Raw genomic sequence first — 27,979 nt, 5'->3', positions numbered from 1 at the left:
CATGATTTTTTCCACCCGGTTTAAAATATGTTAGTTTTATTTGTGGCTGTTTTGATCCACATTTTGGAGGACTTGTGAATTACGGTTGTTTGAAAGTCTATTTATCTGAACCGGTTTTCAGAGTAGTTTGGGAAGCAGTTCCCAAAGATATTTCTATTCTCCTGAGTAGTCTAGGAGTGAGTTCTGGGGGAGAGTAACACGTTTCCTATTCCGAGAAAATGATTCCTAAACTGCTCCGGGACCCGGGTCAGATGAATCGGTTTCAGTCACTGTCTCAGTCAAAGTAAAGACTTGCCGAGTACTTTTTCACGTGAAGTCGCTCGGCTTAAGCGCAGTTTTTACCATTATGAAATCTGCTAAAAGATTAACTTCCATGATCGTGCTGCGAAACTAAGGGAGACTTTGATATTGAACTGAATGGTGGGAAGAAGTAATTGAATAATCCCGTCAAGTCCACGTACACTATGTTTTAAAGAAAATAAGCAAAAGATTACGTAATAAGAATAATTTTCTGTAAGGGGGGGTTGTCCTACCTGAAACACCTTAGGGGGGATTGTCCGTAACTCTTGCGGAATATTTACTTCACAACAATGTTTACTTTCTCCAACAGGATAATAATAATAATAATAATAATAATAGTAATATAGTCTTCTCTTTTTCCGTTCCTGATATGTCGGTAGTCTTTCCTTTCTTTCTGTTGACAATCTCAAATTATTCGACAATTTGTGTTTCCTATGTCTGGGTTGTCTGTTTTCGATGGCATTCTATCCAGAAACAAAACAAGACCCAGGGTTTGCCCAAGTGGGCCCAGCCCGAAAAAACCCACCGGGTTTTTTCGGGTTGGACCCACCTGAAAAAACCCACCTTAAAACCCACCTGGGTTTTTGAGCTTTTTGTTAATATATTATTGCTACAACTAAGTTGATCACATTGAAAGTGATTTTTATCAAATTTTGGACATTCCTCGGGCGAATTAAATGCTTTCACGTTAAGGTATACAACAACATTCTACATAAGCCCTTTATAAAGTTCTGAATGCACTGAATAAATGAAAAAAACTTACCTTAGCTTGAGATAATTATATAACAAATTAAGGTATTGATTATGCTTATAGCCTATTTGAAAAAAAAATGCAATTTTATATTTTAGAAAATACTTTCCGTAAATAGTGTGCTCGCCGACTCGGCTATGCCGAGGGACGTTATCCCTCATAGGGGAGACCGGGGAACATTGTCACAATTTTCACGTTTCATTTTCTTGTGATGCTCGTGTAAGGCCGAGAAGTATAATTTTTAGTATACACATACTTTGTTATCTTGTGCATAGCATATATAATTCTCTGTCCAATGTAACTCGCTCTGAACTGGACTTATGTACTATGTTTTATGATCAATACAGTTGTGACAATGTACCCCATATGCGGTGTAAGTTGTCACAATATATGGGGCAAATTGTCACATGTTATGCTTGTGGCACTTTCCAGAAATTGGTAGATATTATTAATGCAACTATTACTAATGCAAAAAGACTATAAATGTTACCAGCATTAAATACTTAGCGTCTGAAAGAGAATCAAAACATAATTAAATGAAAGGGGAAACTATATTAGTTAAATAGGAAAGAAAGTAGGGGAACCTGTAGCTTATATTTTCTCAACCTAAAAGATTTATTGTTACATCAAGCTTTGTAGGAAAACCAAAACTGCCATGAAAACAGAACTAACTCATAGCTAAGGAATCAAAACTACAAACTGAAAGGTCATAACAAAATGACGAAATTATCAAATCATATCCTACGTCTCCAATAGGCGGACACAAAATTAGCCAATTGCATTTAAGTTGCTTCTGATTGTAGTTTATGAATTGCAAAGAATTCCTCTGATAGGACAACTGTATAGCTAGGAGAGGAGTAAATATTATTACGAAGTTTAGTTGCGTTTTATTAGTACGCACCGCAAACTAGTTTGAAAATGTTTATCCTTTTGCTTCAACACCTGGAGGTCATCGTCAGAGCCACAGTTAATACACACGTAAAATAAGTTCTGCTTCCCTCAGTTTTCGTAGGCCGATTCCTTACATCGAATGCACTGAATTTACTTCTCGCTACATGTACTCGCACTGTATGGATCGCCATAAACTAAACACAGTGTATCGTCGTCTTCTGAGAAAGAATCGTAATCTTCTCTGGACCTTCGTTGACATTGTTTATAGGTGCAAAACTATTTGCTTGGGGAGTTCTTATAGCAAGAGCACCATGTCTTTTCAGAAATACCGGATACCAGTCTGGGCCAGCAATGACCTTTCCATTCCACGACTCTGGGCATTTCAATCCTAGCGCTTTTGCATAGTTGTAAGCCAAATCGCGAACCTCTTTTGTAGTAAGTCCAAATTATATGTGCGAAGCTTGTTTTGGTATGATACTAGTAATTCTTCCTAGTATTATGAAGAGTAACCTAATGTAAATGAGCATTGGCCGAACTGTAGTTCGCCATCTGTAACACGTGCACAAAATCTTGCCAATGTTCTGTAGTGGACATGAAATTCTTTAGCAGCTTTAGGCCTACGTATTGATATGGGGTTATTTCTGACAACATGCCTCGTCTTATGCCGGGGCTCTAGGCCCCGACAACATGTCCCGTCACAGTGACATGCCCCGTCTTATTTGTGACAACTTGTCCCACGCGTCGCCGTTACTCTTTTTACAAAATATCTATACCAAACGACAAGATTAGGCGCATTCAAAGTAGCACATTATGAAGCTCTATTTGTAACCTACATAACCACAGAAAGATATTTGCTGCTACAGACAAATGGCACTGAAAACAGACGAAGTTCAACTGACGCAGCACCGTTGTTCCCGCGCATCTCCAAACGAGTACAGTTAGTTGTGACATCTAGTAAGTAAACAAGAAAGCAGCATCTAATGTTTTCGCTTTTTTCAGAATTGCTACTGTGACAACTTTCTCCGGTCTCCCCTACGTTTGACGAGTTTAAAGCCATATGTGCCGATACTACCAATAAATATGTAGTGCATTAGTAAAACTATTAATATTATTTCTTACCTTTGATGGTAGCACAAGTATTCTTTAGTAAAATTTAGTTTTCCAACAATAACAGTTTAGTTCAGTTATTTGTTGGTACTCTTCAAATAAGCATTCTTTAGAATCAACACCAACAATAGCGTAAAAATTATTGTCAAACTTAAGAAGCTTAATGCTCAGAGTTCCGAAAACTACGTAACACTTACTACTTCAAGTGCTGAATTCAAACTTCCTTACTAGTGGAAGTTTCGATGTACAGTAAAGAAAGCTGCATTTTCGAGGGGAAAAAAAGGTCGCGAAAGAAATGCTCGGGAAATCCCCGCAACTGAACCGCACAAAGCATCGGAACTAAATACTTCAACAATAAAACTATTTATTTTACGCTGGAAGATATTTAATTTCATTTAAGACATTTTGAAACATTTACTTTATAGAATATGAATTATATCTGTTAATTGTTTTAAATTAACTTTCTGGAAAGAAACGTCTTGCAACAAATGCTCGGGAATTTCACCTAATTGAACGCACAAAATATCGAAAGTGACCTTCAAATAAAACCATTTATTTTACGCTGTTAAATTAATATATTTGGTGTTCGTATTTGGCAAACGTCACTGAGGCTTCTGGGATGATTCGATCTACATTTGTTCGTCGTCTGCCTGTACCACACATACTACAGGGTACCACCTTCGATGTTTTAAGTTTAAATTTTCAGGGTACAAACACGAGACACACTATATTTCCAGTATAGATTTTGGCGGCATACCAAAGTACAATTTCAAAATGGTGGCTTAAAAAAAATAGCGGGTATCCACGCTACAAAGTGCAATTTTCGGTCTTTTAAGTTGAAATTTTAAGAATATAAGCACGAGACACACTAAATTAGCTGTATATATTTTGGCGGCGATCTAACGTAAAATTTCAAAATGGCGGCCATTTTTTCAAAACAGCAGTGAATAGAAAATTGTTGCAAGTTGTGACAATGATAATCTTGAAATATAAATCACATTTTAACACTTTTACCCCAAAGACATTGAAATATTTCGAAAAAACCCAATTAAACCCGAAAAAACCCGATTAAACCCGAAAATACCCGAAAAAACCCACATGGGCCCAGGTGGGTTGGGCTTTTTCAAAAAAACCCGGGTTTTTTCAAACCCTGACAAGACCAGCTCTCTTCACTAAGCTCTCCAACCGCAACCTTTACACCGAGCAAATTCCGAAACAGACTGAACGATATGAATGACAAAAACTTGTTCTTTGCTGATAGCGAGGGCGGGGCTGAAGAACCGGGGGTAGATGAAGCCCTGAGGTTACCCGGTCACGGAAGACGAACGCAAGCCTGCTTTCTCCGGCTGCATTTTTTTGAACAGTCATCTAACGGGAAAATGCTGAACTTTTTAAACATTAATTAGTACGAGAATGTGCACTCTTTAATTTAATTAGCATTTTCTCTGTATATAATAATTAATAAGAAATAAGAAAATTATAAGTTAATTGAAGACAAATCAAAGGTTATGAAGGTATGCACCTCAATTGCTAATTCTCATTACTTTCTCTTTAAAAGAAAAAGAAAAAAAGACGAGTTTAGTGGTAAATCTAAATTTCCTTGTGGGAAATTAAAAAATATTAATAATTTTGTGCAAATTACATACACATACTTTATTTGTATATGGTAAAATGTATAAACCTACTTTACGATTTTCTCCAAATGAGCAGTGTAGGTCGTGATATCGTGCAAAATTGAAAAAATCCTATGTTAAATTTAGCCTATTTTTCACGGCATCCTCACAAAGCTTCAGTCCACTCTTAAGAAGGAAAAGGTAAATCGCCTAAGGCAATAAATATATATTTCCGATACATCGTGTTTAGTCATGTTTTGCGTCCGTATGCAACATCTACATTATAAAGGACAGAACCTACTATTTCGTTCTCAGAACCTTGGCCGAGGTGTGAATTCGGTGCAGCTTGCGGGTTGAGACATACAAGATCAAGCTTTAAAGTATAGCCCGTTCCCCCACAACTCTCTCGCTTCCAGAATGGATAGCCTACATGAGCAGTAATGTTCGGATGATCTTAAAGAACCAATGAATCAGCTGGTGTCAAGTGGGCTTTGTGGTTTACAAACAGTGAGTTTTCTCGGAACTGTTCTGTTGCGATACTCGGCAGGGACTCATGTGGTTCAAATCCCACGTTAAGCTGTAGCCTCGCTATTGAAAAGGATGCTACACTCAAGTCTAACTAATGAGACTCGTAAGTTTGATTTCATTATCAACAGTCTTTTGTAGTCTCTTTGCAAAATCTTGGGACGCTAAACAGTGGAGCAGTGGGTCGGAAAGAAGTCTTTCCGAACTGTAGGCATAAAGATCCAAAATATTGAAGATTTTTTTCTCTTGTATGAAATATCTATCTTTTTAAATGACAAAAGCAAATTGTTCCATCTCTTCCTAATTATATAAATAACAACTGACCAGAGTAATACCCTTATTACGAGGGCTATCCAGAAAGTAGATTACGTTTTGGAATAAAAAATCAACAAAGTATAGGAAACAAATTTTATTATATACAGATGAAAGCCACACACAAATACTACTTTTCGACATAGTCACCATTCAAATTAAGGCATTTATCGTAGCGATGTACGAGCTTGGAAATTCCTTCGTCGAAAAATTCGGCCGCCTGCGACTTCAACCACTTCGTTACCTCTTCTTGCAGCTGTTCGTCGTCATCAAAACGCTGCATAGCCAGCCACTTCTTCATTGCTGGGAATAGGTGGAAGTCGCTCGGTGCCAGGTCGGGACTGTACGGCGGATGAGGAAACAACTCCCACTGAAAAGATTCAAGAACTTCACGCGTGACATTTGCCGTGTGGGGCCGGGCGTTGTCGTGAATCAACAAGATCTTAGAGCTCAACATTCCTCTGCGCTTGTTTTGAATTGCTCTTCTGAGGTTTTGCAGAGTTTGGCAATACCTTTGAGCGTTTATTGTAGTGCCTCTTTCCAGGAAGTCCACCAAAATCACACCTTTTCTGTCCCAAAAAACAGTCGCCATCATCTTCCTTGCCGACATTGTTTGCATGCATTTCTTGGGTTTTTGGGGAGAACCTGTGTGCCCCCACTGCATTGATTGCAATTTCGTTTCACAGTTCACGTGTTTCACCCATGTTTCGTCACCAGTAACGATGCGATCGAGTAAAGTCACCATCCTTATTGTAGGCGTCCAAAAAGTGCAACGCTGCAGCCATTCGCTGATTTTTGTGGTCCTCTGTCAAGAGTTTTGGAATCCATCTTGCACAAAACTTGTGGTAACCAAGCTTTTCGCTGATGATTTCGTGCAACAAACTTCGCGAAATTTGTGGAAAACTCAAAGAAAGTTCCGTTATTGTGAACTTTCGATTTTCACGGACTTTAACATCGACTTTTTCGACAAGTTCGGCAGTCACTTTGCTGGGTCTCCCACTTCGATCTTCGTCGTGAACATTGGTTCGGCCATTTTTAAATCTTATGACCCACTGTCGCACTCCACCTTCAGTGATAATGTTGTCCCCATACACTTCACACAGCTGCCGATAGATTTCTATCGGTTTACAGTTTTTTGCTGTTAGAAACCTTATTACTGCACGCACCTCGCAGCTCGCGGGATTTTCAATTAACGCAGACATTTCAAACCGTCACAGTATCTTAACGGAGCACAGCACGAACCTCTCACTAGCACGGCTAGATGCCGACTGAGCTGCGCAACGCTCTGACCCCAAGATGGCCGCGCTAGCCCCGCCCCTAGCGGACACAGACGAAAACGTAATCTACTTTCTGGATAGCCCTCGTACTTCAGATTAACACTTCAAATTTCCTTCCTTAGACACTTCTAGTATGAAGTAGTTTTCTCTTTGTTTACAGGGTGTAAGGAAAAATTGAGAAATATGCAACTACTGATAAATTTTACTGTGTAAATAATAATAAAAAGTCTTAACAGTAACCATTTCAAGTTACCCGAAGTTTCAAATTCCGAACATTAATGGAAGGCTAGATTTTTCAAGCGTACTGAATTTTTTTAATGGAAATTTTTAATGTGTCTAGTCCTTTCTTATAAAAATATCTTAAAGAATCAGGCCAGCTTTACGTGAAATGTAATTGTTTTCAAGTTGCTGTTGCTGTGGCTTAAAATAGTACTGATTATGCGAAATGCCCTTGTATTCACATTTGTGAATTTACTGTACGCCTGTTATTCACTTAGTTTTCTCCTCTTTTAGTAAGATTGACTTAAGGGAAAGGGGAGTTAGTGTATAGGAAATAGAAAATTTGGGATATAAGAAGCATTTACTATTCTATTTAACCTAGAAAACTGAAAGTTGTCATTCAAACCGTATTGACCAAGTTTGACATTTTTTGGTAACATTTATGTATATATATATATATAAACAGCATGCTCTGATCGGTACTCATTTATTTTCCTAAATTTTCCGTGTGTTATAACAGATTTCTTCCAGTAGTACAAATTATTGAGTAATAACTGGTCCTAGGACTCCTCTTGTATGCCAGAAATCTGAAGGTGCCTATCATAACGTTATAATTTCAGGCATGCAAATTTCTACGTTATATGAAACTTGAATAGAATTGGGTTTTGATAGTAGTTTAGGAGTATTAAAATTTATTTTAGAAGTATTATATTTCTTATACTTTTCGTTATTAAACTTAACTTTTTAGTTTTATGTCCCAAATTCAGTCGTTTATACTGAAAGGGATTGAGTGAAGAGTTACTGAAAGAGTTCGTGGAAGAAAAATTTAGGAGGAAGGGAAGAAATTGATGAACTTGAGAACTGTAGTAGTTTGTGACAAATGTAATTTATTAGAGAATGACATTCACTTCATCCTCTCTCCCAAATATTACTTTGTACCCCCGGCTGCTTCTTGTGTTTAGCATATTCTAGACAATATTTCAATTCCCTATATATCCATTGTCAGGCGCAGGTGTGATGCAAACCCGAGTCTATTGCATTATCATATCACTCCCAGAACCTGTAAATAGAAAAATTTATTATGTACCATATACCTTCAATTAATATCTTCCTTCCACTTTTCTCTGTGTAACGATATTTTAAACATGCAAGGTTAGTATACTTTATGTGAAACAAATGTGTTATTACTTGTGGTAGTTCTTGGTGTGACTCGCACAAAGTTAACAGTGGCTGATCATTTCTTTCAGATACGAGTGTAAAGGATTCTAGGAAGCTTAAGCTGTTAAAGTGGAAACAAGAAAAGGAGGAACAGAAGAAATTGCTGAAGGCAAAGCAAAAGCCTGTGTTCAAGTGCGGGGTTGTGCACCATGATTTTACGCCTAAGTTTCCTGATAATCCGAAGACGAAGGAATCTGTACGAAATACAGGATCAGCGAAGAAAGAATCCAACGTGAATCAAAGTATTCGCGTAACTAGATCCACGGCATTGAAAAATAGTTCAGCTCAAGCGAAACAGCGAAAAGAAGCGTTAAAGGACAGATCAACCAACAAAGTTGCAGGCCGCAACGAATCTAAGGTAGTTCGTTACATTTATTATCTAGTTTTGGTCAAAATTGAGTACAGATAGATGTTAAATATTTGTCGACCATTTTTTCTTTAGTCTTAATAGATTGTTCGATCGTTTTATGCTGCACGGGATAAGTTTTGTTTAATTTAATTCTGGGTATGTATCACCTTAAGTTTAGAATAGTTAGATTACAAACAGGATGGATTGATTTAAATCACTTGATTTTTTAAAAATGAAAAATCGTTGATTTAAATTAAATTCCAAAATTAATTTAAAGTGAAAATAAGTAAAATCCCGTTTGTTCTGTTTCGATTATGGAAGATAAATCATAATACAATGAGACTCAAATGTATGTACAGTACAGTATGAAAACAAGTGTCATGCAGAAAATGATTAGAGAAAATTTCGTTTTAAACGCGTAACGGGGAATCCTGCTTTCTTCTCTTTGTAACATAGGGTTTATAAATAGTCAACTATTCCAACGGAGAAATCACCATAGACATTTAAAACTAAAATTCTTTAGTGTGTGCGTTTGTTCCTAGATAATAGGAACGTATTTAGAAGAGGTCCGATCGGCTTTCCGATTTTTTTAAAATAAAGATTTTATAGCTTTAGGCAAAATTTACGCATTTTATATGTATTTCGTGCAGCAAGCTAGTTCAGATTTTTTAAAAATATGTCCCTGCCAAATATCAGTAACTTCTGTGAAAAAAGTGTCATGTTGATAAACATTGCTGTACTTTTTCCTTAATGCTTAAGAAACGTTGTTTGGGAGCGAAATAGGTTAACGATTCGGGATTAATTCAAAATTCAACTCCTATACTTTCACTTACATGTTATAATTAACATTTAATACTAATTCCTAATGTTTTTTTAAGTTTTAAAATCATGTTACATTTGTAATTAAGTTTACAGAGAATATGAAGTTATGAAAAGATGAACGTGTTCGTACTTCAAAAGCAGTAGTTAGTTATATCAGTTCGCAAGATGTGTATGATTTAACTATTTTTGCATAGTTTTATCTGGGATAATGAAAGTTTTTCTTTCCATTTCTTTATTTTTAAAGAAAGTATGAATTGATAAATACTCTAGAATTTAAAATAGAACTCACTTTTTTCATTCATTGCTGTTGAATTTTTCTTAAAACTTGACAATATTCTTCTATATTCCGGCCCGCGCTGGATTCATGAACACGAACATTTCTATCGCGATCTGAATAAATTGTTATTTTGTCCTGTAATATAAATAAAAAGTCCAGAGTATTCAAAAAGCATTAAGAAAATTTTAACACCTAATGGTTCTAACCTTGTCCAATCATTTACCAGGAAGTAATTTAGTCTATGTAGGAATATTTCTTTTATGGAACTCTTTCACTTCTTACTAACACATTAGGGACGCTAGAGGAGCAGAACTCCCAACGTCAGGCCTTTCGAGCCACTTGGAAGAATCCAGACATGACATCGATGGAAATGACGTGCTATATTCGTGGTCCAAGAAGTACTTTTATCTTATGGCAGAAGTGATCGACATATGAACATCTGCTATTCACACAGTCACATTTTGTAACAGAAATACAAGAATAATTTGAGTATCCACAAACTAGGTTCTTTGTACATAAAGGAATGGACAAAACTGAATATTTTAAGGGATAAAGTTGCATACCGTGAGATGTGTTAGTGAGAAGTGAATTAGTTTCATAAAGGACAGATCTTCCTACGAAGATTACCTTTAACTTCTTGTAAGTGAATGGGCAATGTTAAAACCATAAAATGTTAAAAACTTCGTAGTGCATTTTCAATACTCGGGAGGTTTTTTCATATCTTTTCTTTCTTTATTACAGAACTAAAACAGCAATGTAAATAATATTCCAGTTTGTGGTAGGAGTGTTCTTGTCCATGGCTCTGGCGCGGAATATAGAAAATGAGTTTTAAGAAAAACGCAACATCAATTGGTGCGAGGTGCTTTTTCTTATACGGAGCAAAGCTTGCATCCTTGTAAAAGATGAAATTTGTACAATCCGCGGCAAAAAACCTGCAACATGAGGATGTAAGTTTATTGTGAAACTACGCCTAACAGCACAGGGAATGAACATAATGTCTAAGTAGAACGAATAACGCCAGGATAAACCTCGACCTCCTCCCGTGCACACTTATTTTGGAGCAAAAGACTTCGGCATTTCACAATGAACTTATATGCTCATGTTGCAGGTTTTTTGCCGCGGATTGTACATTGCAAATAATACAAAACTTTGAACACTTTAACTAGGTAATCTAATTTAATGTTATGAAGCAACTTGTAATAATTCCATAGTTGTGCAGTTAATAATGTCAAATTGCTGAGTATTAGGACCGGGCTCGCGTAACTATGTGGTAGGCATTGTCATTCGCCATGGTGGCGGCCATCTAGAATTCAGCCCTATTATTTTGAATGAGAACGTTGTCAGATACATAAATTAAAATAGCTTTTCAGCGATAAAGAAAATGCGGTTTGGTAATGAAGCGTTTGAAACTTATTTTAGATCAGGAAACTTGAATGAAAGGGATAATGTGGCATTACTCGTTGTGTTTCAACACAACATACCAAATTCAGTAAAGAATCACCATACATTTGCTGTTCGATCACAGAAACATAGGGAATGTTCGGCATGTCTACTTAGTCAAACTCTTAACCCAATTCTCTTGTACCCCTCGAAGCATATTTCGTGTTACTTTACAGGTTTCCATGATTTTACTTTCAGGCAGGGTTGGCAAAAACCATGGTTTTTATTTAAAAAAAAAAAAAAAAGTTTTTTTTTGGTTTAAACCAGGTTTTTATGGTTTAAATGATTTGCTCTATATATTCATATCATATATGGACAGAAATAAGTTTGTTTCGCCTTGATGTTATTGTGCAACAACCGGGTTATGCTGGAAGGGGTCACATAAGCTTAAAGCGGAATAAAAACAGCTTCTCGAGTTACACCCGAGAGAAATTGTCCTCCATTTGAACTCGGAACCAGGACTAATTGGCCACAAATGCGATACGTCTGCCGACTCACTCAAGAAGGAATCCTGATAAAAAAAATACGTTGTACTGATCTTTACATGCTTCTTAATATAACTGTCAAGAGTCATTTCAGAAGAACAAAAAGATAAACAGTTGCACAAGTGAAACCATTATACAGAATTACATACGGATAAATTTCAAAGTACTACGGAGTACAGAAGAACTAATTTAGTTCAAGTTAGTTAACAACGACTTTTATTGGTCCAAATTAAAGAAATACACCGACTTAATCTGCATATCAATAAGAAGAGTGAATAAAGATACGAATTATTTGAGTCCACTTTGGCTCAGACTCATTTATACGTAAATAGATACCTCAGGCTATTTCACTAAATGCCTCTCGTGGGGTCTGTATGACCCCTCCCCCCACACACATAAAAAGTACGGCATTTTCGATGTATTTTATCAATAGTAAACATTGAAACGAAACAATATTTAGAATTTTTCTTCGATTGCAATTACCTAACAATAACAACAACTACAAAAAAAAATCACAAAATAAACATTTATTAACTTGTAAAAAAAAAAAAAAGTTGCTTTTGTAGTATAATCTTTTTGAGTAATGAATGGGCATTTAGGTCTGAATATAATACGAATAATATACGGGAGTGAAACGTGATAACCCACAAATGTGTGTTCATCAAGATTTTACAAACACTTACACTTTTACGAACACTTTTTTTTCTTTTTTGGTTTAAACCAGTTGGTTTTTTTGAAAAAACCGCCTTGGTTTAAACCAGCCAACCCTGCTTTCAGGTGCGCAAGATCATTAATTATGTACGGTAAACAGTGGCCGTTAGGTATAAAGGAGTAAAATCATGTTAATAAAAGTTACGGACATAATGGTTAAATCAATTGGGGGCTGTAGGTGTTTGCAATTGCGCTAATAGTCTTGTTACTAGCTGTTTCGTAGTTTTCAGTTAAAGGTTGTCAGAAGCTATGTTAACGTAGAATTGAAGTATGTTAAGTGATCTTTGGTGTAGTTTGAATAACAGAAAAGTGTTGGAATGCTTAGGCTTAACCTCTTCAGGCCTGTATTTGTAAGCATAATTTCTATATTTGTTCCCATCTGTAGTATTGGCGCACATGCATGTAGTGGGAAGAAACTGGTTACAGTGTGGAGGGCTATGTCTCCTGTAGGCGACATTGGAACTCAGTGAGTCAAACATGACTCCTACTATGGTTGTCTCCTACAGGAGACGCGGGGACTGAAGAGGCTGATTAGGATTATTTTATGTCACTGTAGTCGGTACTGTATTTCTGGCATTGACTTTTCCAAATACTTATTTATTAACACCTAATCTCTCTATTATAATATACTTGGATTTAGACTAACAAGCTATGTGATCATTGAATTAGTCTAACCTACCATGTAGTACGTACGTAACTAGAAATCTGCTCGGTTTGCGCTCGCTCGTGAGCCGATTTGATCAGGCAATCAGTCTATCTATGAGAAGCAAGACTTTCTAATGAGTGCTTCTAATTCGATCTTGGAGTAGTTTCAGCCAGTTAACTATACATAATTGAGGTACGATTAACTGTGCATACTATACGTACTTGTACTCGAAGTGTGAAGCAGGCTAACAGTAAAACAGTAGGGGTGAAATCTCTGGGGATTGACATAATCACCAAAACGTTCATCAAACTCAACTATATTCAACCCCGTTTGGAAGTTTAGATTCTATTTATGTATATTAATTTCTGATAACTATTAGTACTACCAGTTGTCACCAGTACTACTAGTAATAGTAGTTAAGGATGGCCAAAATATTCCGTCGGAAATTTCATTTTCCGGATTTCGGAAAGTAAAAATTCCATAATTGGCCATCCCTAGTAGTGGTATTTGTAGAGGGGAAACAATATTCGGATATCTAATATACCATAAAACAAATTGACCCAAACAAATTTAAAATCTATCGGCATTATTACTTGTATCAACGAATAAGTTTGAAAGCTATCGTCGTCTATATAGTAGCCAATATCCATAGCTAAGTGGTGTGGTGGTCGGCTGTAGATGACACGATTTAGCCTAAAGAGCATCCACATTTGAGTTACACGGAAAGGCATGCACTTTTTTAACTTCGTTTTATATATATATAATATACCTGTAATTTGCGCAGTTACAAATGACTCGGGTGAACTCCTTTTTGCATGGCACAAGGGCCAGCTAGGCATTCATAATGCTTTCCGCTTTCACTAGCCGGTTTTGTCATGTTCTCACCTTATCTTCCTTCTCCACCCTTCCCTTTTACCCAAACATCAAGAATTAGAATAGCGAAGGAATCTTTCCACTGAGTATCATTTAATATTTGTGTTATAAAGGTAACCAAGAAATCTGTTGCTTTTTCACACCACCTTCGAACATCGATATGTAACCTAAGACATACCTGGAAGGTCAAAAATAGTTCCTATCAGCACCGCCAACGTTCTGAGAGGCCATGGATTCCATCGTGGTAGAACTTGGTGGAGCGAAGGTATAAAGTGTATTTTGAACTGACGTCCTCTAAGGTGTGATTGTCCAAGGAATAGAACAGGTGATAATCGGACTGTGCAATGTCCGGGGAGTATGGCGAATGCAATAGTGTTTACCATCCAAAGCGTAGAATGGTGTCCCGGGTCATCCTAGCCATGTGGGGCTTAGCGTTGTCCTGTAACAGGAGGACTCCTTTGCTATTCAGAAGTGCTGGCTCTAGAGTTTTGAGTTTTTCTTGAACACGGCTCAACTGCTGACAGTACACAGTTGCATTGATGCTCTGACCAGCTGGTAGCAGTTTCCGATGCACGATGCCGCGAGTAGTCCACCACACAAGAAGACATTCTGATGCAGAGCTGGTTTTGGCTGTTTCGAAACCGGTTCATAGGATACTAACCAATAATGACGGGCCGTGGAGTTTCGTACAGGATCCACTTCACATCACATGTCAACACTCTGTCCAGAAATGGCTCCTTCCTCCGACGAGACAGCAAGAAACACAGGTGTCTGCTGACGTTACCTTCTGGCCCAGTCAAATCATGTGAGACTCAACTTTAGTGCTTCCCAAGTTGGAGGTGCTGCCGAATGGTTCTTCCACTCATACTAAATTGTAGTGCCAGTTCCTCACATGTCTGGCTAATGTTCGCCTCAATTGCTGCCTGAAGATCTTCATTTTGTACATGTGTTGGTCTTCCGGCACATGGTGCGTCTTCGAGTGTTTCGTCACTCCACCGCTGCACTGTCCTCGTAGTCACGACACCCTCGTCAAAGGCCTGGCATATCTTTGCAGTGCTGTTTGACCCCAGTTTGAACTCGTATAGCATGCACACCCTATGACGCTCCTTGGAGGTCCCATGTTCACTCTGTCCTTACATAAGTTCACGGTGTAACTGGACTACCACAACCAGGTAGTATGTTGGATATACCTACACCAACAACTGACCTTCGTCTTATCTCCATTCACATCAACTCGCGGTGTGAGCGCCAATGGAACACAGATCCACAAAAAAGCAACAGAACTTTCTTGGTTACCTTTATAGTAGTGGATACAATATTTAAATTCAGTTTATCATGATTGATGAAAGTGAATAATTTTGAAATTATTTTTTGTGCTTTCTCACTGGGAATCTAACCCAGGATTACATGCACCAAAGGCAAACACGCTAGCTACTAAAACAGCGGGAGGCCTTATTTATTATGTAATAATGTATTGAGATATAATACAAGGCCTGGACTGAATTTAGAATTTTGAAAAATGCCAACGTACTTATTATACCGTTAGAAGGTGACAGTAGCAATGATGATGATGATGATTATATAGGGATGACGATTATTATATTCCGTACATTGTTTTTCACCATGGTTATGTATAATTACGGGATCCTCATCTTCTCCCTCCTTTTTCCTGTTGAGAACTAAACGGTACACCTTTCTTCGAAGCAAACGCGTCATTAGATCACCACGAACTTGGAAGAAAAGCTGAAGGATATCTCATAGTTCGTCCTTTCGTCGGCAGTCGTGTAAGATATCTTGTGTGGCAACTCAGCTTTCTTAATAGGTGGTCAGGCGGATGTGTAGTGTTTGCAATCTCTATTGGTTGACACTTCCTTGTCTAGTTCTTCAGTGGGTGCATCGTTGAATTCGTGCAATTCTTTGGAAATAAGGTAATGATATCACTTTTGCAAATATAAGCTATTACAAACTAGAATTCCTCAACACTGGAGAGCTCAGGCTGTTGAATACGGAGAGGTATGCACAGACACAGAAAATCACATTAAAATAGCTCTTTGTGGATGTATATTTTTCTTGGATGGTGGCGAATGAATTTGCGGAGCTCCTGAAAAGTGATCATTTTTCGAAGCACTATTGATTGTTAAATTCTTGTATTAAAATGTATTTAATATAATTTTTAAACAAGAGCAAAACTTTAATTTGACTTTCCTTTTTTAAATTCGAGGTTTTCTTAACTTTTGCATTTTGAAGACTTTCATTCATTAAAAGTAACAAGAAACAAACAAATGTTCTGAAATTATTTTGAAAATATGTAATTATCAACTTCGTTATTTTCTTTTCAGAAATTTGTATTTGGGAGCACCTTAAGTAAATTTTTTCTTTAATATTGTAATTTGTTTGCATGGATTTTCCTGCATTTTAGTGAGTTAAGTCGGGATGAATGGTATTTAATGTTAGCCTGAATTTGGTTGACGTCATGAGATTTACAAAATTACTATCTAGGTGTATATATATATATATATATATTGTAATAGTACAAATAAAGCTTCTTATCCCTCATAGTATCTGCACTGACATCTTCACATAATCTTGGTAAACTTTTTTACACTAAATGAATAAAGTGAATTGTTATAACCTACAGGGTATTTGGTATACTTTGTTCTGGATTTAAACTTACTCTTACTGGAAACTTTGACAACGTTTTATGTATTGCTGTGATGACAATTTCTAAGAATGCGTTCAATATTTTGTTTTCTCATACTTGACAGCAAAAGTCCACATACTTACTATTCAGTGTTCTTTCACAAATCTTGGAAATGCGGATAAATTGATCAGAAATATATTAAAATTATTGTTTGTATTTAACCCTTTTAGGATTTATGGTAACTGTTGTTACCATGGCATAATGTTGTCCTTGACCGTTTATTCAGGTTCTATAACAGGTGTTCAAGCAGTTTTTTTAATTTTATTTTTTTATTGGTCAAGTCAAGCACGGACCAAAGAACACCCCAGATGCGTTTTGCAACCGGATGGTCAACTCGGCGGGGCTAACTGGGGCGGAGAGGCGTTACTTTTTTCTCTTAAGGCAAATTTCAAAAATTTTTCACGCCTTTCGTTTAAGATATCAGATTGAAATTTTGTATACGGATTGTGTGCACCTTTGACTTTTTCGAGATCTCTACGTGAACCCGAGCCTGGGCCCAAGGGGCACAACTATTCCGAGGTTTTTTCATAAAATTTTCCGTTTCAGGTGTATGATACAGACATGCGAATAGTACCGTTGGATAGGGCGCGTTATATTGAAGAAAATGACGTTTGAACCATGACTCGAGGCCAAATAGTAATGACGCAGTAAATTTTTAGTACATAATAATGGGTCACCTTCACTTTCAAGATTTTTTCCCACCCTTAGTTTTCAAGATACAAGATTGAAATTTTGCACACGCATTGTGTACATAACTACGCCACTACGTGAACCAAGGCCAAAGGGGCACTTTTTTTTTTTTCTCTCGAAACTACCGATTTTTCAGTTTCTGGTGTATACTACGGACAAGCGATGGTACCGTTGAAAAGGATGCTCTATTCTGAAAAAGAAAGAAAAAAAAACTAGGTATGAACCATGATCCTACAATAAATAGTAAGGAAGAAGTAGTAACTGTTTGACTGATCCTAAAATTTACTTCAAAAAGTGGATATCCTAAAAGTTTTAATATGTGAATGCTGACTAGTGAATACAGTACTCAGAACTGGCGCTTGCTGTCTGATGCTGCTATAAGATGTACTACTTGTAACAATAATTCGAGTTCCCATTAGTGCCGAGAGCTGATTTGAGTTATGCCATAATGGCAATTCATAGATTATCAGAAAACTCATAGGGTCGTAATTAATAATACAACTAAGTTACAGAAAAGAACAAAGTGATGAAATTAAAAATTAACAAGAATGATTTTTGAATTACAACTTAAAGGAACTAAGGTGACATATAACTACAAGTGCGTTTTCATAGACTGATTTTGACACGTCAACGTCATTTAGTAATAGACAAAATCTACAGAGAGAACGCTGTCTTAATCAGCAGAGTTTGGTTTTGAAAGCATTTACTGCAAACTTATTAACCCACATTGCATGGCGTAGTGGCATAGTGGCGAGATTTCTTCTCGTAATAAAAATATGTGCAAATACCTCAATATTATCGGTAACAAAAGTTGCCCTCTTTATTACACAAAACCACTAAATGGTGCAGATGTATACAGTCAACGTTAAACAGTTCTAATCTTCTATAGTGTTTAGTCTCAAGGGGGCAATAGTATAAACTGCACAATTCAGGAAATTTCTGAATAATAGTTTCACAATTAGTCTGTACAGATCAAAAATTGACTGCAGCTTGTTTTACTGATAATATTGAGGTATTTGTACAGTCCGCAACAAAAAACCTGCAACATGAGCATGTAAGTTTATTGTAAAATTACGGCTAACAGCACAGGGAATCAACATAACGTCTAAGTGGCACGAATCACGCTAGGAGAAACCTCGGTGTCCTGCCCTACACACTTATTTTGAAGCAAAAGACTTCGTCGTTTCACAAACTTACATGCTCATGTTGCAGGTTTTTTGCTGCGGACTGTACAAATTTTTATTATGAGAAGAAACATTTTTGTTTCCATGCTTCTATACCACAACGCCATGCGAGGTATTGTGATGAGTGCAATAGCTTTCAAGAAAACGTTGCTGAGGGAGATAAGAGTGCCCATTGAATTTTGGCAATTAGTAAGTAACAGTATACCAAGATTGGTTCGAGTGAACATTCTGAATCGTGTAAATCCTCTGAGAGCCCATTTAGTGAACGTATGAAGTTTTTTTAAATTCATGGTCCTAGTCTCCTCAACCTAGCAGTTCTGGATCCATTAAACATTCACTAGCCGTAAGGCAGAGAACTTTCAGAAACTAACACTACTGCTCCATCTGTAAACTTTTCCAGTATTTATAGATTTCAAGGATAATTTTGCTTCGTATTGTGGTTGAAATAGGATAGCTTACTGAATATCGGCGAATTAGACTAGTCGTGTTATAGCTTTCATATAGCTGGCTTCATATCAGCCAAGTTACATTTCTTCGACTTCCAAACTATGTTACATGTAAATGTCGAAACTTACAGAACGACTTAGTACGTCTGTCGACAGGTATCAGAGCAGAAACTGTAAGAGATATCGAGATACGGCTTTCTGCAATCGATTCATTGTCCCAAGGATAGGTTCCATCTTCATTAACTCTGTTCAAACTGAAAGTAGTTCAAATTTGTCATTTTCGGTTTCAACTTTTTCGCCATAAAACAAAAACTATAACAGAGCGAGAAGCAGTTTTTTTCAAACTATTCAGCGTCTGAAGGCAACGTAACCATGTGACATTCACGAATAATACTAATCCCTGAAGTGGTTGATAATTACTACTACTTCCAGTTTCAATATTGATTTCCATAGAAGAAAATCTGAAAGAAAACTCGAGATGCGGTTTTCTGCAGTAGCTTCAACTTCCCAAGAATAAGTTCTGCCTTCTCCATTAACCAACTCCCTTTCAAATCGGAAGTAGTTAAAATCAACCATTTCCGGTGTCAAAATCTATCGCCATAGAACAAAAATGGTAATATGTAGCGACATGCAGTTATCTGCAATCTATTTAGGGTGTTAAAAGAACATAGCATCTCAACCCGCAACATTGCTTATTAAAGAATCATAAATTAAGTATGAATCATACTCGACTCCTTTGACCAAGTAGTTGTAGTACATGGCTCTGTGGAATTTGAGAAACTAATAATAATAATAATAATAATAATAATAATAATAATAATAATAATAATAATAATAATAAAAACTGGTTATTTGTGGAAGCTCTGCAGAGCACCCGTCCACCAAGTAGAATATAGCGGTTAGTGTTCCCACCAATCCAATGGCCGGATATTCCTGTGTTATTGCAAGATTCGAGTAGTTGATGTAATTTAAAGGAAATCACGTCGTTGCAAAGTACTAATTCGTTGTTCATTTCCAAGGTATTTAAGAACATAGGCTGAAGAAATAAGTTCTTGTTCCCACCTGTATTAGCATTACTACTTTATTCAAACTTTTAGTAATTTGAATTATTATATTTTCAGATTCGTCCTGGCCCAAATAGTGAGGCTGCAGAAAGTGTTACACAGCTCCCTAAATCACATACTTTCCAGGTTAGTTCATCACATAACTTTTATAGTTACAACGTAATAGTATATTGTCAGTTAAAGTGCATACTCATCATAGTTTAACTTACAAGTGGCAAGTTACTTTATTACTTGTAATTTTCAGGGTTGTCAGAGAATTGAAAGGTAAGGAATTGTTTTTGGCCAGATGTTCAGAATGTAGCTTAATTAGAGTAACACTGTTGTGGAAAGATGTTACTTTCTCATTTAAACTGGTCTTAGATGATGCTAGAAATGTAATTAATTTTACGAGGTTCATTCCGAAAGGAATGTCTTTTTTGTTGGTTGATTTATTTGTTGGGGGAGGATGGAATTGTAGTTAAGATAAAACCTTCCTACTAACATTTTTTTTTTTTTTTTTTTTTTTTTTTTTTTTTTTTTTTTTTTTTAGTTTTCTTCCGACGGATAGGAGCAGCGCAGCGGTCAACCAAAATTGCGTCTGACAGTTGTTACTGAGTGCCTGACTGCTGATCAAATTGTATCCACTGACCTTCATGAACGTTTACTGAAGGTCTACGGAGACGATACAGCGAATATCAGTGCAGTAAGACTATGAGCAGTGCGTCAGAAGTAGTAAAATTAAAGTGAACCAGAAGCCCCGACGTTGTGTTGGTTCAGTAAGCTTCGACACATGTCGATGCGCTGTATTTTGTAATCGTCTGTATGCATTCTCGGAACCCTTCTCGCACAAAGTTGGTGATAATTCAGGTTAACCAACATATCTTTTCAAGGCATTACAGCCACATTCAGTTGTGCATACAGTTCCTTAGCCGTAACACCCGATTCCAGATGGGTTGGAGACTATTCAGTGAGGGGTATTAGCTAAGCAGGACCACCTCTGTCGAACGCCATTCTGGTTGAGTGCTGCGCCGCTATTTGTCGGAAGAGAACTAAAATAACGGGATATTAGCAGGACGATTTCATGTATCGGACTTTATACATACAGGCATTACTTTTACATTAAATTTGATTCGTCCTGGTTTGTATACCTTAGACCTAATCACTCTGTTCAATTGGCCAAATTACCTTGCTATTGCTTGGCAAGTTTGAAATCCTCCTTTGCGCCAGGACCGTGCAGAAGGGATTTTCTCTCGCTCGTAGTGTGGTGGAGGAAGAAAGAAGCAGTAGGTATTCAGGGTGTCTACTGACCTGGAAAACCTTGAAAACCTGGAATTAGCCTGGATTTTACTTTTGGACCTGGAAAACCTGGAAATAGCCTGGAAATGGACGAGAAACCTGGAAGTTTTAAAATATTGTTTTTGGGATTGGTATGGAATAAGTATATTTTTGTTACTAACTTATTCAGTGAAGACGTAGTTGAGAAAGATAGACAGACGTGAGCAGAGTGCAGGCAGTAAATGTTTTTGGAAAGTATGTTGAGGGTACAAGAAGTGACTGAATAAGATTTAATTTGTTTGACATGGTCGTTGTGAATAACAGTGACTACAAAAAGAGCTAAATTAGTTCCCGATAATGAGAGTAAGATAATTGAAAAAGTTAAATTTCATGATCTATTAAGTTTGTTGAGTTGAGTTGATTTTGAGTTTAACGTTCCTTTCAGCAGCGAGGCTATATGAGACGTGGACCTGCTGATTAACGTGGAATCCGAACCACATGAGCTCCTGCCGGGAATCGAACCCGGGTCTCCCACGCCAAAGGCGCGTACGCTAACTGCTTAGCCACGAAGGAGCTCTCTATTAAGTTTGTGTCTTACACTGAGGGAATACTGGCACACAAGCCAGAAGCTTTCTCTGTAGTTGCTGCTTATTTGCATAGCATGAATTAAGCTTATTTGCTGCTTTTTGAAGACATTGGTTTACATGTTTCTGTAGCAAGAGTAGAAGACGTCTTGAACAACATTCCACTTATACTCCTGTGCCGAAGCTTTTTAACAGGAGTCCAAGCCCGCATAGTCCGCCACCTTTTAGCTCGGAAATTATGCGCCCTGGAGAAGAGTTAAAGAGGATTTTTTCTTGTTTGGGTGCCGAGAATCATTTCCCGAAGTTTGTCGATTTAATTAAGATTCACCCCTGTATAGTATTCCTACATTAGGATATTTAAAACTACTGCTCATTTTTCTCAACCGGCCTTCTGGTAGGGTATATTTTAATTAAACATTTTCGTGAGTAAAATGTTTTGAAAACCTACATTTGTCAGTTTTTTTTTAATCTTGTCACTTAAAGAAACTATCACTTGCCATATGCATTCTCTAATTATAACCAGTTTTTGTTAAGAACTATATAAAATTGCTTTAACTTATACATACGTATTACAATAAATGTCACTCTACTGAATAGACCTGGAAAAAAGGAAAAATAAACCTTGAAAACCTTGATAAAACCTGGAATTTGAAAATCAACATTTAGTAGACACCTTGGTATTATTTCTACTGTTGCTAACCGTTAAAACAACGTATTTACGTGAATCTAAGACACCTTCAAATGTAAGACGCATCCTTGGCGAAAGTGAAGTATCACTTTTCGCTTAAGAGGCAGAATAATGATCTCGCTTGTCACTCATCTTGCAGCTCCTAAACTACCGTTATCACTCTGGAAGTCTCAGCATTTCTTCTCTGAGATGGTACAGGAACAAATGGTAGCCATATCACGAACAGGTCTTTTCGAACGGGTCACAATGTCGCAAGACGTCAACCGTCAACTTTAAAACTGAACCTGCAAATCTTCGGAGAAGCAGGTTCCAAATAATGACTCACTCACCCGCGCCACCCCCTCCATTCCAAACATGTTTGTGCCTCCAACTTCTAATTTGCAGCATTTTTAAACTCCTTATTTTGTTATCAATTGTCATGTTTCAGGACGTGTGACTTACTTGTTTGTGCTCTTTAAGGGGAGGAAGACACCAGCCACGGTATGTAGGAAGGGAAGGAACAATCTCCGCTGTCGTAAATTCACAAGAATGATTGATCTTTCATTTGCCACTGGTTTGCAGGCTAATTTTAAAGGGTTTTTATTTCGCGTAAAATGCACGACTTTAGTTCAGCATTCTGTTCGTACATACAAAAAATATTTTTAGCTATTTTTTGGCAAAACTGCATCTAATCTGGCCTAAATTTGCATAACTCAAATCTAGTATGCATCTTGATTTTAGAGGCAAAAGAATCGACCAAAATATGCGTCTTAGAATCGCGTAAATACGGTAGTATTACTGGTCTACATATTAAAAAGAAAAAAAGTAAAGTTTGTAGTTTCATGCTTTTATGAGATGGGATAATTTAAATGGTATGAAAGAAAGAAATAACGAGTTTAATTTAAAGTGTGATCGAAGGGAAGACAATGCCCTCAGAAAACCCACACACGCAATGCTGTTCATCCATAGGTATGCAGAATTTCATCAACATCAATCCCCCAAGTTCGTATTTTCAAATTTTTCATACATATCTTACTATGGTAATTGTTTATATTTTCATAATAAAACTGGAAAGTTTCGGTTGGAAGAAGCAATTATAATCTTAAAATATCAATTGCGAATTGCACAGACCAAAATATGATTCAGTATGCATTGAAAGACTCTTAAGAGTCTTCATCCCGGCGAAATTAAAATACCGCTAATTTTACAGTAATTATGTGATATCTTCAAATAGATAAAAGATAATCGAAATGTGGAACAAGAGCGCCCTAGACAATATTGTTTTACATGAAAAACCGTTATCACGACTCACTTATCTGCTTTCGATTTCGAGCCATTTTGAAAATCGGCATTTATTTTTCCGTTTCTAAACAGCTGAAAACGGAAAGCCACTAGGTGACTTGTGATAACGGTACCTCACGCAAAATAATATTGTCTAGGGCGCTCTTGTTCCATATTTCGATTATCTTTTATCTATTTGAAGATATCACATAATTACTGTAAAATAAGCGGTATTTTAATTTCGCCGGGATGAAGACTCTTAAGTAATTTTCACAACCTTATTTTCTACAAATGTTATTTTCTACTTGGTCTGTACCAATGCACAGAATAAATATAACTCTAACAATCGATGAATAAGAATACAAGACATCTAAAAATAGAAGGAAACATTAAGTCATTTTGTAAGGTCAAAAAAAGGCTTTATAATTATAATCATCTCTATATATTAAAATGTTAGAAAAGTTTGTGGCCAATCCTTTCGTCAAGGAGATCTTGAAAATCACAAGTGCTAGAAACGTGCGGTTTTCACTGGTCCATGGTGGAAAGACTACAAGATGGTTGCATGCGCATGTCGCCAGAAGCGCTGTCGTGGCTGTGACGTCATCTGGGTCGCAATGGACAATGGGAAAAGTCGCGTCTGGAAGTGACAAGTGGAAATTCTTTGTTACTTTAAGTGATATCGAGAATGCCTAACTGTGCAGCGTACGGCTGTAGTAATTGCTACAGAAAGAGTAAAGGAACTAATATAAAGTACTTCAGATTTCCTCAAGAACAGGGGGAATGTCTCCAGAAATGGATTTTAGCTTCCAGGCGACAGGACAAAATAAACCTAAAATATGGTAAATTTTACGTGAAAATAATAAATTAATGCAATGTTAAATGAAATTCCATAAACACGATTTCATTATGTAGTTTGTTTAGTATTAATAGTATGTAATAGTAGTATATACAGTGGCTTGTGTTGATTCTGCGTACAAAAATCCAATAGTACGATTTAAAAAGATGAACTTCGAGGTAAGACCCGGATTCGAAATCATGAGGGAGAGGGAGCGGCAGAGGTGATCATTTCTATCATCATGTCCATAAGATATTGAGACAAATTTTTCCCCACAGCGGCAGGCATGTAACTCGAGAAGGGAGGCACGATGTTCTAGTGAGCATTACCTCCCTCGAGTTACACATATGGTGAACATTGAACGCGTTAATGTAGTTCAGATCCCATTTCATTCTGTAGGTATGCATTCCTTGTAGCCTCGGTGCTGAAACGGGGCCTTACACTTCAAATTAACTAACGAATGGAAGGTTCGTAATAACGATTAACGGTTACAAAGATATATAACAATGTATTAGATCAAGAGAATAAAGTATCCACCTACCATGTCAGGCCAACATTGTCGGGACATTTTTACACTCAGATTTTGAAATTTTTGTTCATTTTAATCATAAGTTTGGATATTTATATATACATATTTAGGGGTTCCCTTCAGAATTACAAAGTTAAGAATGACTTGTAGTCATAATTACAAAGTTAAGAATGACTGGTGTAGTCTTTCCACCATGCTTTTGCTATTGTAAATATCTTCCTTTGATTTCACTTAGCTTAATCATTGATTACATTACGTTTATATAATTACTGTTTGTACTAAAATTTTCACTTCGTTGAAAATCACTACAAATACAAGAGAAGTTTGCGTGTGAAATACCAGCGAGGAAGCGTTTGTTGAAAGTTCATCTGAGTCTCGTTGGCCACGTCTGCGGCCAAGATGACGTCATGCGCCAGAGCGACAAGAATGTAGCACTGCATTGCATCAACCTTGTAGTCTTTCCACCATGCACTGGTCGATTTCATTTTGTGTACATTTGCCAGTTCATTCAAATTTTCAAAAAAACTTGTTTTTATTTTTCTATTCCACATTTTAGGCGTCGTTTTGATCCTATTAGTTTAATATTAAACTAGGTTGATACCCTTGTGAAAGGCAACCAGTAGAGGAGCTGCGTATAGTGGGTTGATGGACATTTCAGGCGCTTTGCTTTAATCTGAATGACAAAATCTATTGTAAACTGTCAACTTCGAAGGCTTGTGGACCCACAATGAGGCGTACTCAGATATGGAACTATAAGAAAAAAAAAAATAATAATAAAATTCATTGTGACATTTTCAAGTTAAAATAAAGAACATCTAGATTTTTCTTTAAGAAAAAGAAGTTACTGGAATAAAGTTCTATTGGAGAATACGAAGGGTACTCGTTCCGGAGTAGACAGCTTTCCGGTCTACTCCGTTATCACACACCTATTGCCCAGAGCCCTTTTTATGCAGTCCAAAATCACAGAAGTGCATTGGACTGTAGGTCTAGACTTTACAGATGTCTCGTTAAGAGGTACTGCCTCTATTCCAGCTTTCGAATGTTACATTGAGTTTCCGTCGGTAGGTATCGGTAAGATGATGATCGCTAGCATTGAGCACTTTCTGAAGATTCTATCGTTCACGCAAGGTACGGTTGACAGTTCCCAATTGTACATTTTAACGATTCACTATCTGTCTTTGGGTTTTGAAATTCTTGCGTGCCAATTCTGCAAAGTTTTGTGTTTATGCCTTTGGTGTCTTATGCACGGCCGTGTTCTCGTCTCTATTGTTGAACTGAACATAGGGCACTAAACCCTAATATTTGCCAATCCCGTTCTTGATTAGTCAAGTTTATGTCCAACCCTTACTCTTACACTGCTTTCTGATCATTGAAACATTAAATTTTGCGTTGTGAAAGGTCAGAATACATCTTTCCAACCTTGTTGCTATATGGGTAGCGTACGTGTCTTCAGCTCGGAAGACACGGGTTCGATTCTCAGCGGGAGCTCACATGGTTCGGATCCTACGTTAAGCTTTAGGTGCACATCTCGTACAACCTCGGTGCTGAACAGGACGCTAACCTTATCCAAGCAACCAATAACCCTCCCAAAGAACTGTTCCGGCTGAGGAAGAAATCACTCCGAAAAGTTACACAAGATATTTATTCTGAAAGCAGCTGAGTTTGGGCGGGATTTTGGTCGTGCGAGAGAGCTCACACTATACGACAGACGCACCTGACCAAGATCACAGGAGTCGATTCTGTGTCCGGGAATAAAGGGAGGAATTGCATACATATGCGGAACAGCTTCTATATTGGTGCATGTGGTTCCAGGTTCAAACCCTGCTCCCGCCAAGTGAACTTATGGACGAACACCGTGTGCGTGGGTTTTCTCGGGGTTCTCCCACTTTCTTCATTCCACCATTTCATTCACGTCTCATCACCGTCTCCTTTAGCCTAGCCGGCATAACTGTGGGACGTAGAACTCATACATTTCAGGTTCCATATTGAGGATCGAATTCTTGAAGTCTGACAAAAATGACGTGTTCTTTTAACTTCCCCTCCCATCTCGACAAACACACATTTTCATTTTTATTTCTGTGTATTGCACACCTTTCATAAAATAAAATTTTCTTTTGATTCAGTACTGCATAAATGTTCGAGAATTCCTAATCTGTACTGATGCTGAAATGAGTCAATAATAGCTTGCGGTTTCGATAGTGATTCCTGTATAGTAATAACTGTAAGATAGAGTTTTTGATGTGGATTCAGCATCTGAAAAAGGGGTCAGTCTTCGACCTCATCCTTCTCTTGCAACCGGAAGTTACAGATCTGTGACTTCCAGTTTCACCATTGAATTCGCATAATTTAGAAGTCTTCTGTAATTTCACAATGTGAAATGAAAATAGCTTGTATATATGATGCCCTACTTTACATTCATCTATGAGCAGGGTGTCTATCGGTCATGAAAAAGTCACGAAATTTAGCTTTTGGGTCACGGATTTTTTATCTGTACAAATATAAGTGTAGACTGGAAAATTTTGTTCTATAAAAGTCAAATTTCACCACCAAAAATTTCTATGGTCGGCTTTAGATGCTACCAAAGTATGCTTCTATCGCATGTATGAAAATTCGACTTAATTCGTACTCAAATTTGCACTTGAGAATGTTACGAAATTTTATGCTTTGGTGAAGAAAAAGTCACCAAATTTCATTTTGAAATTTTAGTAGACACTCTGAGTGGCGAAGTCAAAGCCGTGTATAGTAGAGATTACGGTCTAGGGAAGGTGCTGTGACCGTAACGGAACGTAGTAAATAGAACAGGTTTCCTTATTTCTATCTACTAAGTTTCAAATAAACCCCTTGTGTTCCAAGTGTAGTTTCTCTATGTGCGTGCTGTAATACCAGGTTTTCATTTACTGTTAAAAGAATGACTAGACCGTTATATAG

The 27,979-nt window shown here is 37.2% G+C and overlaps 1 protein-coding gene across 2 annotated transcripts in view; it reads left to right on the top strand.

The window, feature by feature from the left end:
* The window catches only part of LOC145671344 (uncharacterized), a 128,847-nt gene that overhangs the window by 13,190 nt on the left and 87,678 nt on the right, over positions 1-27,979 (top strand). For both annotated transcript variants that reach the window (XM_081740380.1, XM_081740379.1), the window contains exons 2-3: positions 8,243-8,571; positions 19,959-20,027. In XM_081740380.1, the coding sequence (XP_081596506.1) occupies positions 8,243-8,571; positions 19,959-20,027 (398 nt within the window). The remainder of the gene's footprint in view (positions 1-8,242; positions 8,572-19,958; positions 20,028-27,979) is intronic.

The sequence above is a fragment of the Thermobia domestica genome, chromosome 15 (genome assembly GCF_964235325.1).
Source record: "Thermobia domestica chromosome 15, izTheDome1.hap1.1, whole genome shotgun sequence".
In the NCBI taxonomy this organism is placed as follows: domain Eukaryota; kingdom Metazoa; phylum Arthropoda; class Insecta; order Zygentoma; family Lepismatidae; genus Thermobia; species Thermobia domestica.
This window is presented reverse-complemented; position numbering and strand designations above follow the sequence as displayed.